This window comes from Paroedura picta, chromosome 1, assembly GCF_049243985.1.
Source record: "Paroedura picta isolate Pp20150507F chromosome 1, Ppicta_v3.0, whole genome shotgun sequence".
Taxonomy (NCBI): domain Eukaryota; kingdom Metazoa; phylum Chordata; class Lepidosauria; order Squamata; family Gekkonidae; genus Paroedura; species Paroedura picta.
In genome coordinates, this window is record NC_135369.1 from 155,321,251 (window position 1) to 155,340,280 (window position 19,030).

At 41.5% G+C, this 19,030-nt stretch overlaps 1 protein-coding gene across 15 annotated transcripts in view; it reads right to left on the reverse strand.

Moving 5' to 3' along the window:
* DLGAP2 (DLG associated protein 2) overlaps window positions 1-19,030 on the reverse strand; it is a 578,727-nt gene that overhangs the window by 50,947 nt on the left and 508,750 nt on the right. For all 15 annotated transcript variants that reach the window (XM_077309418.1, XM_077309398.1, XM_077309427.1 and 12 more), the window contains 3 exons: window positions 18,322-18,469; window positions 12,685-12,904; window positions 372-721 (listed from right to left, as the gene is read on the reverse strand). In XM_077309418.1, the coding sequence (XP_077165533.1) occupies window positions 372-721; window positions 12,685-12,904; window positions 18,322-18,469 (718 nt within the window). The remainder of the gene's footprint in view (window positions 1-371; window positions 722-12,684; window positions 12,905-18,321; window positions 18,470-19,030) is intronic.

Here is a 19,030-nt window from a genome sequence, read left to right on the forward strand (position 1 = left end):
TGGAGAACCACTGAACTATAGCGAATAATATTACCAGCAGCAGGATCCCATGTGAAGGATTGCGAACTCACAGAAGAGCAGAGAAGACGTGGTACCATTCAGTATAGTTTTCATAGTGAACATTAAAGGCAGGCAATCTGTCCAAAGATATCCTAAAGAAATATTCATTCATTTCATTTCAAAGCACTACACATTGGCCAAACGCTTTTCTTCCTGGCTATATTGCTATGATGTGAATTCAAATTAATGCTAAGCAGCCAGGGACTGTTTGTCAAGTGATAAAGAGCCACTGAAGCCGATGACTCATTTAGTGCTATTTACAGAACCGAGGCAAGTAACTCATCATAGAACAGATGTTAATGACAGACTACCTGAATCCCTATAGAGGAACGGCGACTCTTGAGGAACTCCTCAGCTTTTGTCACTAGGATGGACTTGTCGCTGGTGCGTACGGAGGGACTGTGACTCTCAGACACATGGCGCTGGGCAGCTGCAGTTTCCAAGGCAAGGTTCATGGCCTTGTTACTGTCCAAACTGTCTGTAGAGTTGTACATCCCTCGCCCATCTTGAGGCCACGGGGAAATCCTCTGAGTCCGGCTGTCATGGTAGGCATCCTGCGTTGATTCTGTGCTGCTCTGTGCTGTAACTGAGATGAGTGGCTTAGAGGTGGTACGAGGGGGTACAGGTGGCGGTGTTTTTTTGTAACTTGTGTATGTTACAGCTAAGGAGAGAATTAAGAAAGGGAGAGAAAACATTAATTAGCCTCCTGGTGTTTCATAGATGACAAATGGTAAAAAAAAAAAAACACAAGATTAGGCTTCTAAAAAAAGGGGAAGGAATTACAAAGTATACTCATCTATAAACCTCACAATCAGCATAAATTCTCTGTCATATGGAGAACAGTAGCCATAGCAACAAGTTCATTTTATTTCAAACAGGAAACAATGACTGTGAATGTTTGTCATGCTCCAGTGAGGAGGAGGGGAAAGAGGAGTTGACAAAGAATTTACACGAATGAAGTTTAAACACAGAGATGAAGGGTCAGAAATCCGGACTGTATACATAAAAGATTGCTGACTGGGGCTCCCTGACCGGGGGGGGGGGGGACATATGCACAATCCTTGACTGTTCAAAGCTGATACACATCCTGCAGTGATCATAACAGCACAGTGGTACAAAAGTAGCCTTCTATGGCCCGCCCTAAAAGGCAACAGGACTCCCATAAATTACAGCGAAGGGAGAAATTACGGTGTGTGTCAGGGGAAAGAGAACATGGTTAAGAAAATCATGTCAATGTTATTGTGTACGGAAAAGAAAACTGGAGAAAGAAGAATTGTGATGCTTTCACAAACGCTGTTAAAAATTAGTTCACCTCTTATTGAAAAGGGGACGCAACAGTTTCTCTCTCTTTCATGCTTTGTGCAGAATAACAGGGCCAGAGGCAACACACTGGGAGGTTCTTGCTGAGGTACAAAACTGCAACATTAGCATCTTAAAGGCTGCTTTGATTGAAAGACTATAGATACTTATTTACAAATTGCTGCTGTTCCAAGCAAACTGCCTCTCAGGGGCAAACTTCACCATATACTACAACTGCATGTAATGAAGTCCCCATTGCCTTTTCTTCTTTGCAGAGGGAGGGAGGGATGGAAGGAGGAGGAAAGAAATTTTTGGCCTTTCTTTTTCCTCCCCATTTCTCTCTAAATTACTTCTCAGTCCTAGCTGTTTTAGGCCAGTGCAGGAGGAGTTCCAGATCTGTTTTATGAGATAAAACACAAGTGAGGGGGAATCAGGAAGCCTGAGAAGAGTTGAGAACTCCTTTCTTCCACTGCACCACAATGCACCAGATGCATTGCTTGGAAAAACAATGCTCCCGAGAGAATATCTGAACATCAACAGTTTAAAAAAGCTCACTTAAAAAAACAAAACTGTCATTCATAAATATCAGACGCTTTGCTCCTAATCTTAATTGTCTTCATTGATATAACAATGGGCTCCTGCACAATTGTTAATTGGCAAAATGTGACATTTATCTGAGAACAAAGTTATTAGGAGCAGATATAGCATCACAAAAATCTTTATATGCAAAAGAAAGAAAACAACTCAAAGTGTCAATTTTTATGACAATATCCTGTATTTCTGTAGCAATGTAAAGAAGGCCAGAAATCTAAAACCTGTACCTTCTTCAGCCTCTCTACCTGCGTATTCAGGTAGCAGGCTAGGGGGAAAAAACCTGACAACCATAGAAATAAGTTGGACCAAGCTTTGGCTGAGATGTTATTTCAGAACAACTACCCATCTAATAGAAGAAGAAGAGTTGGTTCTTATTTGCCACTTTTCCCTACCCGAAGGAGGCTCAAAGCAGCTTACAGTCACCTTCCCGTTCCTCTCCCCACAATGGACACCCTGTGAGGGAGGTGAGGCTGAGAGAGCCCTGATATCACTGCTCGGTCAGAACAGTTTTATCAGTGCTGTGGTGAGCCCAAGGTCACCCAGCTGGTTGCATGTGGGGGAGCGCAGAATCGAACCTGGCATGCCAGATTAGAAGTCCGTACTCCTAACCACTACACCAAACTGGCTCTAAATAGGGAGGTCCTTCTGAACGATTCTGCCACACAATGGCATTAGCATGTGAACAATATGATAGATTCAAGAAGGCCATTCCAGAAGACCAGAGCCATTGCAGAAAACATCCTGTGTCGAGCACACAATGATCTAATTGGCTTTAGTGCTGACACATCAAGCAAACCTTGTGATACATGACAGTCTGCTGTGATAGACAATGCTATGCTTTGCATTATTTTGGATGCAATGAGACAGGTAGCCAAGAAAGTATTTTGCTTATTTTCAAGGTCCTGTTCCCTAAAAACTTATCAAAACTGATAGGAGGGTCTACCTTTCTCCACTAGGCAAACATGTACATATCTGAGTATACAAAGCTTATGAAAACATGCATCTGCAACAATCACTGTATTTTTCACATGTGTGTGTGAAACCATGCAAGGGTGTGCATGGTTTTTGCCTGTGTCCTGTATGAAAAACCTCCTAGGTGAAATGTTTCTGTGCAATTAGTGGCTTGCAAAGAATGTAAGTGAAGTGGTCAGTTACAAAACACACGTAAAACTATGATGACTGATTCAAACAATTAGTGTAGTGGTTAGAATAGACTTTCCTAACCAGGATTTCTTGATGGCCCTGGAAAGGTTTCCCAAATGGGTGGGAGTTTATTAATTTTTCCTATATTTAAAAAAATGTGTTAAACATTATTGGGTGATAGACAATAAATGGTCAGGTTGACTCCCCCTCCAATGGCCAACAATGGGCTTGGAGGGGGTGGGAAGGGGAAGGCCCCCGGATGGGCATGTACACAGCTGTGCTTCCCAACCATATTCTGCACAATTGTGCCACTTCTGAGGTTTCTCTAAGCCTGAAGAATGTTTCAGGGGTTTCTCAACCATAAAAAAGTTGAGAGCGGCTGACCTAGGGGCTCAGGGTTGGGATCCCCACTCTGCCATGGCAGGATTCTGGGTTATATGGGACCAGGCACTCTCTTGCAGGGTAGTGTGAACAAAAGGGAGGAGGAGAGAATGATGTTGTAAGCAGCTTGTCTGGGTACTGTGGGACTTATTAAGGGTCTGCAGGGAATGCAAGGCTGCCTTGTTTTGTGCAACATTAATTTAACTAGGAGAATGGCTCATGGCTCATACAGAAGCAGCAACTTAGGGCCAACTAAATGTGCAAAAACCACAGCTGGGGAGGGTAGTAGTTATTTCCCCAATTTCTAGATTCCATGTGGAGCAGCAAAATTGGGGAAACAACACTTTACACTAGCGATCCCTAACCTGTGGGCCACGGACCACATGTGGTCCGTTGACTAATTGGAGGTGGGCCGCGAAGGACGCTTTGTCCCCCCCTTTACTTCACCCCCCCGGCCCTTTACATCACACTTTGGGTGTCATTGTCTCCCATCACTCCCAGATGGGACTATCTTGTTGCAGAGAAACAAGTTCAGGGTTCCCATTGATTTGTCATTGTCAGGAGTTAAAATTTCCATGAAAATAAAATGTTCCTTATGTACATTGTTGTGGCGTGTCTGTATCTTATTTTGAAGGGATGTTTAAACATTCCCATAGCGATCAGAGAGCGTTAGGGCAGTGGTTGAGAGTAGAGGAGTAAACTACCCCCCCCCAAAAAAGGTTGGGGACCACTGCTCTACACCATAGTTTTCGTGCAGGGAAACAGCTTGAGGAGGGGCAGGAGTAGTACTTCCACTCTGGCATTGTTTAGAGCAGGAGTAGTCAACCTGTGGTCTTCCAGATGTCCATTGACAAATGCTGGCAGGGGCTCATGGGAATTGTAGTCCATGGACATCTGGAGGACCACAGGTTGACAACCCCTGGTTTAGAGCGAATTTAGGCTCTCCTTCATTTAGAAGCCATTACTCACAGCTGATGTGCTGGGAGGTTGAGACCCAACTCTTTAAAAACAGTAATATTTACTTTGGTCCTGGGGCAATTTATATATGAGGCAGGAAAAATATGACCATAGGGATGGACCCAAAGAAAACACCCCCCCCTCTCTAAATTACACATTAGTTTAAAATTAAAGCCACATTGACTGTGGGCGCAGGGTGAATTTGTCTAAATTATTTTAAATGGACATCCCTTAGTGCAGGACGCATTTTAGAAAGGAATTTTGAAACAACCCAGTATATAAGCCATTACTTGCAAGCAGGAATCCCAGGATAGTGAAACTGTAAGGGTTAGTTAATCTTGCTTTGCAAAAATATATATAAACCAAACCAAACACCAAGGTCACCCACTTAAATGCTTGTGTTGCAGACGTAGAGATGTAGGCAAAGCCAAAGAACAGCTGATAGCATGCATACAAAAGGTTCTATTTTAGATCTGTTAATTAGCAACAAATTATAGTGTAGCAAACAGTTAGCATTCTGAAGACAGCTAAGTTTTGATAGCAGCTTCATTGTGTGTACATTTTCCCTGCCCCCATGATAGTCCCTGTTTCCTTGCAGTAGGAAACAGAATTTACAGATCTGTGTACTGAAAGCTGGTTTATTTTCAGAATCTATTTTTTTTCACATATGCAAAGGACGAAGTGTGAAATCATTCCTTGAAGCTCTGGCAACACTAATTAACCAGAGTCGCAGTGAACGGTGGTCAGCCTTGTATATATTCATGTTATTAGATTTTGTATACATGTTTAAATGCATACATGCAGTGATGCATACATGCAGTGATTACATTGAACATTAACATTTTAACTGCAGTCACTAAACCAGCCTTTTTCAAACTTTTGACCATTGCAGGAGCTCCTGCAATACTTTTTCCAGGCTTCAAGGTGCCCGAGAAGTGGTGCCAGCTGGCCACGCCTCTCTGCCACTCCCCTGGAAGTGACATGTCACTTCCTGCATTAGCAGGCAGGCTTGAGGAGGACTGAGGGGGGAGATGTAGGAGATGGTTTAAAGTGAGAGTAGGCCTGCAGGCTCCACCCCTCCCAGGTGCAAAAACCATGAGAAAACTCCCTCATGCTCAGGATGGAAACAACGGAAGCAAATTGTTCTCTAGCTTGTGGCCAAGTCCATTAAGGCAGGAAAGTAAAGGCCACCGACCCCCACCACGGGGTCCACAGACCCCTGGTTGGGAATCCCTGCACTAATCTATTGTAGCAAGAGTAGCGTTTATTTGTTTGGGGATTTCTTAAGGATTTTGTAAAGGAAAACAATGAAATGAATATGATCTTCTCCAGTTACTTTAAATTATTCTATGCAAATTTTGATGCGCAGTACTCTCTAGGTGAAGACTAAACATTTACCAGTGTGGGCATTTAATTTCAATATGTTACGGTATATAATCGACAGTATTTAATAGCTGACATATGATGTTATTTTTTTATGACAGAGTTTGATAGATAACATGCAATAGTAATTATTGTTTGACAACTGTAACTGTAAGTAATATCCTACTTGAAGACTTCCAAACAGTCAAAAATGCCTGGGAGACTACAATATTCAAATGCTAAGTTATTCAAATATATGACAACAGCAGACAACATGTTTAAAAAACTAAGTGCTAACTGTGGGCCTCTATGTAGGTATGTGAGAGCCACATGCCTTTTCAAAGGCACCATTTCCTTCCACCTCAATCCATTTTAGTAATTTTAATTTAGACTACAGCAAGAATAGTGTTTATGCCAACAGTGCTGTTGCTCAAAGGGAAACTGAAATTATGCTTTTTGTTGGAATATGAAACATGAAACATGATTAAACAGAATATCAAGAGTGTCCTACAAGGGCATTGGAGGAGATGTGTATTTAGCATAATTGAAATAGGAACGTCTTAAGAGTCATTCCGCAGAGCGTTAATGTTGCTGAAGTCTTACCATTGTGTAATGCTATTTTTTTTAACGTTATGCACAACGCTCCTTTGTTGCGATTCCAGTGAGACCGGAAACTTGCGGGTAATGAAAACAGCGCTGGTGGGAGAGCCCTTTCTGCAGCAGGTTTATTTTCAGAATCTATTTCTGTGTGCGTTATCAAGACCTGCCGCTATTAATTCTAGCGCTTTACAATAGTGCTTACATTTTGCTACATAGGCGGTTGTGCGGAATGGACCATAGAATTTTTCAAATATTCTCCCCCAGTGTCCTGATTGGCTCACTGGAGACTTGTGTTCCTTTGAGCATACTTCCTGCTTGCCTCCAGAACAGACCCAACAGACAGAACGAAAACAACAGAACACTTAGGTAGGTCTCTCTCTCCTCTTTCTATAAAAAGTGTGTTTCCCTTCTAAATACAAGTATTTTATTCTTTTTAAGCAGCTTGTTGCTGTACTCCTCTCTGCAAATTTAAACTCTGCCAACATTTTTCACTTCCACCATGAACTTCTCTTTGAGAACTGAATCTTTTCTACATTTACATATCTAGGTAGGATCTGAATACTAAAACCAAACCGCAAAACACTTCAGCAACCTCGGTTTCTCCCTCCACTATTAGGGGAAGCTGAGACAGTTGAAATTATTTCTTGTACACAGAAGTACAGTCTCCTATGACATCTGGAAACCCTACTCCAAAGAGAAGGCACATTCTACTCTGGTGCAGTGTACTGGGTCAATTCTGCATTTAAAGCCGGACACATATTTTAAATGAGAGCAGTTATTTCTGCTGTAGTAAGCAAAGAGGGAATGTTAAAGATTCTCCTCATAGATCCCCTGCAGACTATAGGAACAGCACTGCCAGTAACAGTACAAAACTTTGCAAATGAGAAAGATAACTAATTTGTTTAAGCTAAGCTATACATGCTTTTCCATGATAATAGTGCTTGCAAATATGTTTTGTACAATATAAAGTGCCAATGATAAATGACAACTAAAAAAACTAGACCATTTACATGTATAGCAGCACGACTGCAAATAAAAATCAGTTGTTGCCAATATATCCCACTTTTCTCTACCAGAAAGAGTATCAAAGCATATAACAATTGCCTTCTTTTCCTCTCCCCATATTAGGAACTTGGTGAGGTAGGCGGGGCTGAGAGCTCTAAGAGAACTGCTCTGTGAGAACAGCACTATCAAGGCTGTAATGAGCCCAAGGTCACCTAACTGGGAGCACGTGGAGGAGCGGGGAATCAAACCCGGCCACTCTCTTAACCATTACCCAACGCTGGCTCTCCACGCTGATATTGCCAGAGGAAAGCACTAGACAGTTAATAATGATGGCATCAAGTGAATTTACCCACTGCATTCCACTGCAGGGAAGTTCATAGAAATAACAGCACCTTCAAGTACACCTCCAGATGCTGGTTTCCTGCATTCTGATATAGTATTTATGTGCCAAATGGGCAGCGTGCTCTCAGACAAATTCAATGCACTGGTTTAGTTGGGAATCGATACTATAGCAAATAAGTCCTTCCTCGCGCCCCTTATAAAAGCACACCCTGGGCATAATTAGAATGGGCATTAATTACTTAGCAACCATTACTGCTGTATGTTTCCAGTGACCTGGAAGGAACGTTTGAGGCCATTATGATTCCAGCAGCATCGGATTTCTTCCCACTATGTGATCAACTGGATTATAGGCAAATGTATAATGGCATTCGTATTAGTCTTTGCTGGCTAGGAGTGTCCACCAGCAAGGCTGGTTGGCTTTTAAACTGGCTCCCCGCAGTTCATCCGCCTGGTTATACGATTCTGACCCCCGAAAGTACTGACCTCTTAACAGCTGGCTTTATGGGGTCAGTGAGATGATGGATTGAGACGGATTTGCATAATTCCGTGGAGTGTGACCCCGATACCGCCCCCAGAATGCTGCCTTGCTCTTGCTCACTTTATCAAGCTCAAGTGCAAAATTCCCCAGCCTTCCCCTCCCTCGCCATCACCTTCCGCTCCAGAAAGAACAGTGGAGGATGTTTGTTTTCAAGACAGCCTTTCAGGTCCTTTTCTACTAATGCAGCTGAAATCAAGTACAAAGATCCTGTTATCAGTTCCCCGGGATCAAAATTTAAGAGGCCAGAAGCTGAGCTTTGTCCTAGTTGGACCTTTCCCTGGGGAGTCATTCCTCATGGTGGTCTGGCAGGACCTCTTTGGCAATTTTCAGGCTGTATTACAAGACTCGCATATTTCGTTCAGGGCTGAAGCGAGTGCTTGAGATTTAACTTTGGCTTCAGTTTGTGGCTTTCTTTTTGAGCTTGCGTTTGCATTTTATTTCTGATTTAGCAGCAATCTTAAGGAAGCTGACTGATAATTAAGGGCCATCTCTATTAACAGGATTTATTATAAGGAAAAAAATCTGAAAGGGAAAGGGATCATAGAATCATAGAGTTGGAAGGGGCCATACAGGCCATCTAGTCCAACCCCCTGCTCAATGCAGGATCAGCCCTAACCATCCTAAAGCAGACTTAATACCAAAAGACTTAATACCAAAAGATGCTATATTCGAATGAAATCTGCATTCAGACATTTATACTGGGAGACATTTTCCAGTAAATGTGTTTTAGGCAACACCTAAAACACATTTACGCATATGGACAAAAGCATGAGAATCTTTATTTCAAAGCATGTTACAAAGTTCATCAAAGTTCCCATGTTACAATGTTTGGGGGAAGCCTAACTGGGAATTCTGGAACTTCTAATTATTCTGGAACTCCAAATTAATATCCAAAGTGTCATTTTTGCACACTCAGGTTGAATATTGCAATGTTTAATAAAGCAAGCATCTAAGTGGAAGTTGTCAAACATTTGTGAGAAAGAACGATTTCAGTCTGTGGAATTGACTTCTTCACTTTTCCCACAACAGCCCCATATGCTCCACCCAACTCAGGAACACAGGACCCCCAGGAACAGTTTAACATGGAGGGGAGCTGGCAAAAAGTTACCTTCTCATGCCATCTGTGGAAACTGGATTAAGTTCCATCCCACTGTTCTCAGTTTTTATCCTCACAGGCATAAAACAAATAAAAGCCAGAGAAGCAACTCTCACACTTTATAAATATTTTATGTTCTCTTCTATTTCTTGAGGTGCAACCTTGATACTATAAACAGAGATGAGGAGAGTTTTCTGATGACTTTTAAAAAATCGGTAATTGCTATAGCACTATAGTGGCTACTTTTAAAAAAAAGAAGTCCTCAAAAAACCCGCCACTGGCAAGGCGTGATAAATGGCAGGCCCAAATGGGTGACAGTACAAAAATGGCTAGGACTTTAAAAAATGCACAGCTTCCCATCCAGCTATCCGATGGGAAGCTAATGTGCTTGGATTGCATTCTTCCCCAAAAAGACTGCAGTAAAACTGGAAAAAAAATCATACTGAGGATTAAGAAAAGACAATTAAAGTACAAAAACCTCTGTGTGGAAGCAGTCAAAATTAGCATGCTAGGAAGAAGACTATGATGGGTTGTGAGAATGGGTTTAATGGGTTTAAACTACAAGTACAACGATATAGGCTAGATATCAGGAAAAAAAATTTCAGAGTAGTTCAGCAGTGGAATAAGGAGGTGGTGAGCTCCCCCTCACTGGCAATCTTCAAGCAAAGGTTGGATACACACTTTTCTTGGATGCTTTAGGATGCTTTCGGCTGATCCTGCGTTGAGCAGGGGGTTGGACTAGATGGCCTGTGTGGCCCCTTCCAACTCTATGATTTTGTGATTCTAATGATTCTATGATTCTATGACCAAACTGAATGCAGCTGAAAGGTCTAACATCACAAGAATGGCTGAGCTGCCTCTATCCAGCTGGTGATGGAGGTCAGCCATCAGGGCGACCAACACCATCTCCACCCTGTGGCCAGGACAGAAATCTGTCTGGCATGGGGTAAATGCCGAAGATTCCTCCAGGAATGTCAGGAGCTTGTCCTTTCAACTACCTTACCCAGAAACACAAGATGCGAGACTGGGCGGTAGCTGGCCGGGTTCTGTGGATCAAGCAATGATTTCTTTAGTAGACAGGGAGAAGTTGATAATATCCCTGAGTGGGCCTTCTATTCACTGGCCACCCTCTTTGAGCAGCCAAGATGGGCAGGGATCTAGGAGACAAATGGTCACCCTCACTGACCAACTTGTCCCGTTCTATTAATGAGAGCCATCTGAAGCCATCAAACATCACCTCCAACAGACATCTTAAGAAGAAGAGTTGGTTGTTATATGCCGCTTTTCTCTACCTGAAGTAGTCTCAAAGCAGCTCCATTCACCTTCCCTTTCCTCTCCCCACAACGGACACCCTGCGAGGGAGGTGAGCCTGAGAGAGCCCTGATATCACTGCTCAGTCAGAACAGCTTTATCAGTGCTGTGGAGAGCCCAATGTCACCCAGCTGGCTGCATTTGGGGGAACGCAGAAACTAACCCGGCTTAACAGTTTAGAAGTCTGCACTCCTAAACACCTACACAGAGATGGCTCTCTTAGCAGTAATTTTGTGTGACTTTCTTAAGCATTTTTAGGAAATCCAGAACAGAATTGCACCTTTCTAAACCCATTAAAGTCAGTGGTTTCAAAAGATGTAATGCTTTTCAGGATTGCCCTGTTAGCATTGTTGTTACTAGTATGTATTTTGTGTTACTGGGATATGAGTGATGCATATGGACTACACTCTCCATATCAATTTCAGAGAGGAATGAAATTATTTTTTCTAACAAACCTCTTTATGGCTTGGTATATTAGCAAAAATCATTACTCTGATATATTATTCATCTCTCTGAATATTCAAAGCAATCCATTTTCAACAGAAGTATGACCTTTCTGCCTTTTACACAGAAGACCCTATACATATCAAATTATTTCCAACATGTTGAACTACATTTAATTTGGGTTGCTTTAAATTAATTAGTAAACGGTCATTTGAAGTGTGAAAATAATGTGAACTAAAACTGCTGTCTGCTGCATTTCAAATGCAGCAATACTAAATAGTAACTCTATAATTTAGAAAACTGAAAATTGTTTTGAAAATTGAAAGTCTCACTGAACACATTGTATCATATAATCACACTTTCTGCAGATCTATATCTATATCTATATATCTATATCTATATGAATTCCCATTTGAATATTTTATTCATTCTACATTCTCACAGAAGCCAAGAGCTGATTTGTACAGCGATATGGATAATTTAAGTAGTTATAAGTTACAATGCCCACAGGCATATCAAGATTTTCAGCCTTCTGAATTTTACAGTGTTTGTAATGTACCAGTATACTTAGCCTAACAAGTGTGAGAGATGAAGTATTAGAGCAAAAAATTACCCGACATACCCTAGAGAGAAGAAAAATACCTTTTATGAATACAGTGAGTTATGCACCTATCCAGAAGAATGTCGATCGAGGTATACGCGTCATAAAATCATCAGCACAGGGAAATAAAAAGGAATTGCAAAGGTAATAATATTTTTATTGGAGGTGATCTAAGTGCGTTTCAGTTTATTCTCTGCCCTTCAACCTGTTCAGAATTCTGGAGGACAATATGCTATACCATTCTTTTATATTTCAAATATTAGTGGAAAGAGGATCCATATCTATTTTCTGCTTCCATTACATGAGAGTAACCTTGAAGTTTAATGCTCTCCACTGTAATGAATAGAAGAAATACTGCCCATAGGGCCCGTGTACTGTAAGGACGACTGTCGGCTACATAGCAGAAGGTCCATGTTTTGGATCAGAAGCAATGTTTCTTAACAAAGTATACACAACATAATTTCCCATGTAATGGGTTCCAGACAGCTTTTCTGCCGGTGCACACAAAAAAGGAGCACCCCAAAAGGCTATGTTGAGGATTATGGGATCTTCATGGATAATAGTAAAATGGGACAGGGCTATAATAAGGGGAGAAACTGGGAGAAAAAACTGGTGAGATCCAACCTACGGTTTCCTACGGGCTGCCACAAACTTCGTCTTGGGACCCTGGACAGCCACTGCCAGTCTGAATAGGCAGTCTGAATAGAACAAAGCCTGGCTATTGTATGCCCTGGTAATAGTGTGGAGGTAAGAAAGCCAGGTCAGAGTTAAAGCAAGACTAAAGAGGTAGTTCAAACTAAACAAAATGCAAAGAGTTGTTCAGTACAGTGCTTTTCTGTACAAGAAGTCATAATGGCTACCCAGGTGTACAGATTCAATTCAGTTCACATGCTCCATTTCTTATTAGCAACTTTTCACAGGTAAAACTGCTCATCGCATAGGTGATCTTACCTGTTGTAGACCGGATTGTTGAGGTGATATTGGAAGAGGCCATTGCAGGGATACATTCATCATCTTGGGAGTAACCTGCCTGAATGGCACGCAAGTAACTGTGGCTTCTGGTTCGGAAACATCCCGGGAGGTCAAGGGCGTCCATTGCCTGAGCTTCAACTTCGCTAAATACTGATTCACAAACAGATTCAAATTGCCCATTGACCTCTGCTTCACTCATCTAGATAAACAACAACATTGTGCTTGGTATTTTTGGGCTGGCTTTGCCATCACCCCCCTCCCCCCCTGAAAAAAACAAAGCCAAACTTTTTGACATTCCTACATTTAGCAAAACATATCAAGATTTAATTTAACTATACTTATTTGCTTTGCTGTTTGATGGATGCTAAGTACACCTGTCCCCAGTTAGGTTGTGTTTTTGTATGAGATTAAAGTTAGAGTCTGGTTTTAGCTTGATTATACTTAATAGGTGGAATGACTAGGCACAGACACAGAACCCCCCTAAGCATTAGTTTGCAAAATTACACTTAACTGAAGAGCTGAAGCTAGTTCTGATTCTGATCTATTTCGCTCTCCCACCACCCTTTTATCTGACTTCTTTTCTAATGAATTCCAAGAAGCATCTCAAAGTCTAAACAGGAATATGGCTAAAATCCCACAGTTCTGCTAGAGCTCTAATAAATTGGAGGGGGGGAGGAAATCAGTTTTTAGAAACGTGGCAAAGCAAATTAAGTCAATGTCTCTCCCAGCTGCACTTCCTTTTGCATTAATTCACCAATTGCTGCTTGCTGAATGCATCCAGGCCTGGCAGAGGACCAGAAGCCAAGGGGCCTTACCTAAGAGCAGGACTGGCTTTCTCACTTCTGTAACCAAAGTTAGAGGCAGTCACATTGTTCTTTTTCCTCTACACTATGTATACAAAAGTGCTCACCCTTGAGAATTCTGCTTGTGTTGCACTGTAGGAGGAGAGTGTCACAACACTAGAAGTGAGGTGCAAAGAGGGGGCTGCAAGAAGAAAGAGATTGAGTGTTGTAGCCCCAAAGCAGCAAAACTAAAAAGATATGGGCTGGCCTTCAAAAATGTGATGAGCTTTCTTTCACCGACGTACATTTTCACATTTCACTTTGAAGGCTGCTAATTTGCCATTTCATGGATGCTCAAGGTCTGCTGGGGGCCAGAGCTGACTCAACTCACCAGCTAAGTGATTTAAGCAGCTTCTTGGGAACTCAAATCAGATGAAGCAACACAACAGAGGCATTGCCTGTGCCCGTTATTGTCCCTCACCCTGTCCAGCTCCTACAGGCTACAGTCGCTTAAGGCCAGTGGGGGGAACACACTGGGGGAGGAGTGCCCCTCCTCATGTATGGCCCATGTGCTGGCAGTGCTGGAGCTGGGAAGCAGCACTGCGAATGACGCACCTGCTTGGAGTGGCAAAAGGAGTGGAGCCAATGGTTCTGGGGATGGTGTGGAAGTCTGGATACAGTTAATCTGCAGACTACTGATAATAAGTAGGGCTTGGGGGTTCCTTTTTTCATAGGAAAAACCAGTCCTTGCCAAACATCTTTAGTTTAGGAAGTGTTTTTGGTTTCGAAGCCTACAGGAAGACCCTCAGCTGGTGCAGATTTATCAAAATGAGTTAAACAACCATTAAACTGTCTTCTGCATTATACATTGATTGGCCCCACTGGACATCGTAGAATGAATTTAAGACAGCAAACTGCTTTCCAAAGCAACCTCTCTATCATGTCCTATCTCAAAAGTTATTCTTTGTTCAAGAAATAAAAATGGGAAGCAAGATACTTTCAAGAACCTCACTTTAGAGATTCTGAAGACATTTTGATTCTGTATCTACTTTGCGATACTAATCAAAAATAGATCAAACCAATTAATAAGAACTTGAAAAGGAAAAAAAATGCTGTGGAAAAAAATAAGACCGAAGCTAATGAAGCGGCTCTGTAAGTGATTGATAATAACATATCCTGTCATTTATTATTGGAGAGTGAAAGAACTATATATAAAAAATAATGGTATTCTTGATATCTTGGTATGCTAACTCATGATTCATGGTTAAAATACTTATGCTTTTGCCAATTGAGTACCCTAGCAGACTTCTTTAGTTCACCTTACAATAGTGGCCAAAATTATCACAAATCAACCACTGTTAAAAACACGGGGCCTGCGTCAGACTGATGACTCTCAGCTGTATAAGCTACACATATTAGTAATTAAGGACTAATGTCTTTTGTAAAGGGAAACAAGCCCAAAGTGGATTTCTGGATAGTTTTTCAGACAGACTGAGCCGATATTTATTTGGCTATCCAAAATGACTGAGCCTGAAAAATCCCTAAAATATTCAGGAGTTTTGGGACCGTTAGCTATCTGCAGTTAAATTGGTTAAATTGGCACTCTGTCTCTTTAAATGGAGAGAACTCTCCGCTTGGATAAAACATTTAAAGAGCCCTTTAAATGCCTTCAGAGTTCACTCACAAGCTTGCAGCTAGCAGAAGATGTTTAACAGGACCGTGGTCCCTCTAAGTACTTTCTTTTCCCCACTATGGGAAACAATGTAGGGTGGGACAGGAGAAGCAAGTCCAGCAAGGATTGACTGTGCTGCTTACAGCGTTGTGCTCCATGTAGAACAAGAGATCCTAGAACTGGCTTATCCTGCAGTCCAATTTAAACCACACTGCAGGAAAAGTGAGTCCAGCCAGGATCAGCTATGCTGCATAGAACAATGTGCTCTGCCCAGCACAGGACCTCCTGGGGCTTGTTTCTCCAGCACTTCAGTTTAAAAAGCACTAAAAGGATCTGTGCTAGCCTTTTTGTTCACAGGATTTCTCTTTGAGTGTCTTAGCTGATCTGTTTCTAGGACAGAACAACAGGAATAATTTGCTGGGTCGGGTGGGATATTCTCCCTTACTCAAAAGTAGCACTTTTTAAAGAAAAGGTTGGTAAGCCCTGCTGTAGATTGCATTTTTGATTTTCTGGTTTATCTGGTCATATTTTTTCCTGGTTACATCTTCCCTCATCAATGCACAACCAAGGGGTACTATGACTGGCTTTTTCTTTGGAGGGAGGTTCTTTAGGTTGGATGAAGTCTTTAAATTTTGCTCTGCGGATTGGTAGGTTATAGACTATTGAGTGACCTGCACCAGCATAAAAGGTGTAATCTCATTGCTAGGACATATATTTTTAATTGAATAAGTTAATTATAATTCTAGTGAAGAAACTCTAACCACAGCAAAAATCTTGTGCCATTACCCATAATTAAATTTATTTTGCAAACAATTATTTCTGACCTTCCTAATTATTATATCATTTTAATCAAATTAAACAAACTAATGTACTCTGGAAAGAAAAACATTCATACGCTGAACAGCTTTTCACTAACAACATTAAGAAAGAAAGATGAGACAATTAAATTACAAGTATGAAGAAGGTCTTGTTTACAATTTCTAAACCCAATTTATTGGCAGGGAACATAACAATTTGGAAAAAAAATGTATCACAACCCTTTCTCTGGCCATTCCATGTATACGGACCTTTAGACATGAAACTGGATATCTGAAGATGAAGGGTCCACACCTGATGTACATTTTTTTTGCACTTCGCTTCAGCTTGGCCATTTCCATGCGGGTTATTCGGCTCAGATTCAATGTTGTTGGGAAGCAGTCCTGCCCCCTCCAAACTGCATTGTGGTTCCTTTGTGCACCTCCCAGGGTTTTCACTGTTTTTCTCTAATCTTTCTCAAACTTGCTTAGCTAAGATGTTTTGGGAAAGATCACAGTAAAGTGGGGATAGCTGCCACTTTCGAGCCGAGATTCTTCGGCTCATGCGGCAGCCATTTTCCTGGCCCTGTACCTGAGGTGTCCATTTCCTCCCCCCATTATAGAATAGATCATAGAATTACAGACTTGGAAGCGTCCTCCAGGGTCATGTAGTCCAACCTCCTATAGAATGCAGGAAATTAACAACTACCTGCCTACCCACAATGACTATTACCAGGTGGCTTTTAAAGAAAAACAATTTAATATGGTTAGATTGATATACCATTATATCATTAACCATAACAAATTATGTAAATCCCCAGCTTATATATGTATATATAAGGAAGTCTCTGCTGAATCTTTGACTTGCTAGTCTTTGACTGTATAATAAATAGCTATCCATCTATCTAAAGTAAATCTCTAGCCTGTTCTGTTGTGGATATATAAATGAAATATATATTTTGCAATGGATAGAGCTCGAGATTTGCTTTTTAAAAAGCTAGGTAAAGGTAAAGGTATCCCCTGTGCAAGCACCGAGTCATGTCTGACCCTTGGGGTGACGCCCTCTAGCGTTTTCTTGGCAGACTCAATACGGGGTGGTTTGCCAGTGCCTTCCCCACTCATTACCGTTTACCCCCCAGCAAGCTGGGTACTCATTTTACTGACCTCGGAAAGATGGAAGGCTGAGTCAACCTTGAGCCGGCTGCTGGGATTGAACTCCCAGCCTCATGGGCAAAGCTGTCAGACGGCTGCCTTACCACTCTGCGCCACAAGAGGCTCTTTTTTAAAAGAGCTAGGGATGCACAAAACATGTTACACTTATTAGCAAGTCGATACAATATTTAAAATGAAAAAAGCCTCACAAGTGCTGCTGGAGGGGGGGATGATTTCTGTGGTGGACTATGACTGGGAAACTGCAGGGAAACCTGCCATAGAGAACCCCCCTCCCCATTGCCATGGCGAAGTATTGACAGATAGATTAGCAATGGCAAACCAATATAAGCTTGTTCTCATATGACAACTAAACTTGTATAATTGTTTACTTATATGAACTGGATGGGGATATAAACAATAAGAACCAGAATCCATGTGGATATTGTCCTGCTCTCCATGGAATATTCTCTGCAGATAGGCCTCAGGTGAGAACTAACATTGTTGGAAATTCACAGCTCTCACAGAAAACCAGAGACCCATGATTTCTTCTCTCTCCCCATTAGATTTTCACCACGTTTGTCAACCCCACATCAGACTTGGAAAAATTATTCTTGGATCCATTGGGCCCACATAGATGATCAGGTAGATGGGCTGAAGATTTGTAACCAGGAGGCGGTAAGATCAAACTTTTCTGCAGTCAACATTTCTAGTGATAGTCTTGCAACTCCAATGACACTTAATTCTGATCAGTGAGGAACTGAAGGTCACACATGGAAAGAAATTTATTGCACAAATGCATCTCAGCATGATTAGAATTCTTGTACCTCCCCATTGTCCTCAGTTTGTCACTGGACATTGCACAAAGCCGTAAGTGGATAGTAAAAGGTTGGTTTCTCCTAACGGGAATCTCAGAGAGATTAATGGTACCAATGAGCTGTCCAGTTGGGAAATATGGTAACTATAACAGGAGAAAAACCCCATTACATTGGAAGGTTGAGATGTTAAGAACTTCCAGCTGATATTATTTTATATGTTTCTCATATCCTGGATCTAGGGTGTTTTTGTCATCTGAAATAGCTTAACCCCTTATGATACTTTTAAAACTCAAACCTCTTTCTCTGTACTCAGGTGTTTAAGAAATGAAACCTTAAAATTCTGGGATGGATGATAAACTAAAATTTTAATAAAAATTAAAAGGGAAAAGTGAAATCCCAACCTGGCTGATGCAGCTGGCCTGACTGAGCGTGCTCACTGCTCTCATATAGCTCTGATTCCTCGATCGGAACTTGGGGGAATTGTAGTTTGCTGATGGATCCAAGTTGTGACCACCAGGCACATCACTTGCTGCTTGCAGATAGCTCTGACTAGTAAGGAAAGGCAAAGAGAGAGAATGTACGGTAAAGTTATACTTCAAATAACGAGGAAGTAAAACAACCCAGTATAATGTAATAGCAGTGGCGCCTGATTGTACCAACTATAATATATAGTCTACTTAAGGATTTTGGTTTTCAGTCCATTACCCACATTACAGACACAGGCTCTGATCCTGCTTCACTCATCTGCTCTTTCTGTGATAACACCAATCCTACGTATAGATGAAGTGGGCAAATTCAGCCTTTCCAGCTTTGATCATTTATCAAAAGCTCAATTTGTGGTAAACCAAAAGTACAGATCAATAAGTTAAAGAGGGTGGGAACTATACCGGAAACTACGAGCAAACCAGATTCCCTAGCATCCCAGCTTATTTGGGTCAGAACTACGGATTTTAATAAATGGCAGAAATGTATTCCCTAATTCATGTAAAAATAATGGTAAAATAAACACACTCATCTTTTGTTTCTTTCTTTAAATTATTCCAAACCTACACTGTGAAGCCTTTGTCGGATAATTCAGCATAATCAAGCATAGCTGCTAGGGATGCATGA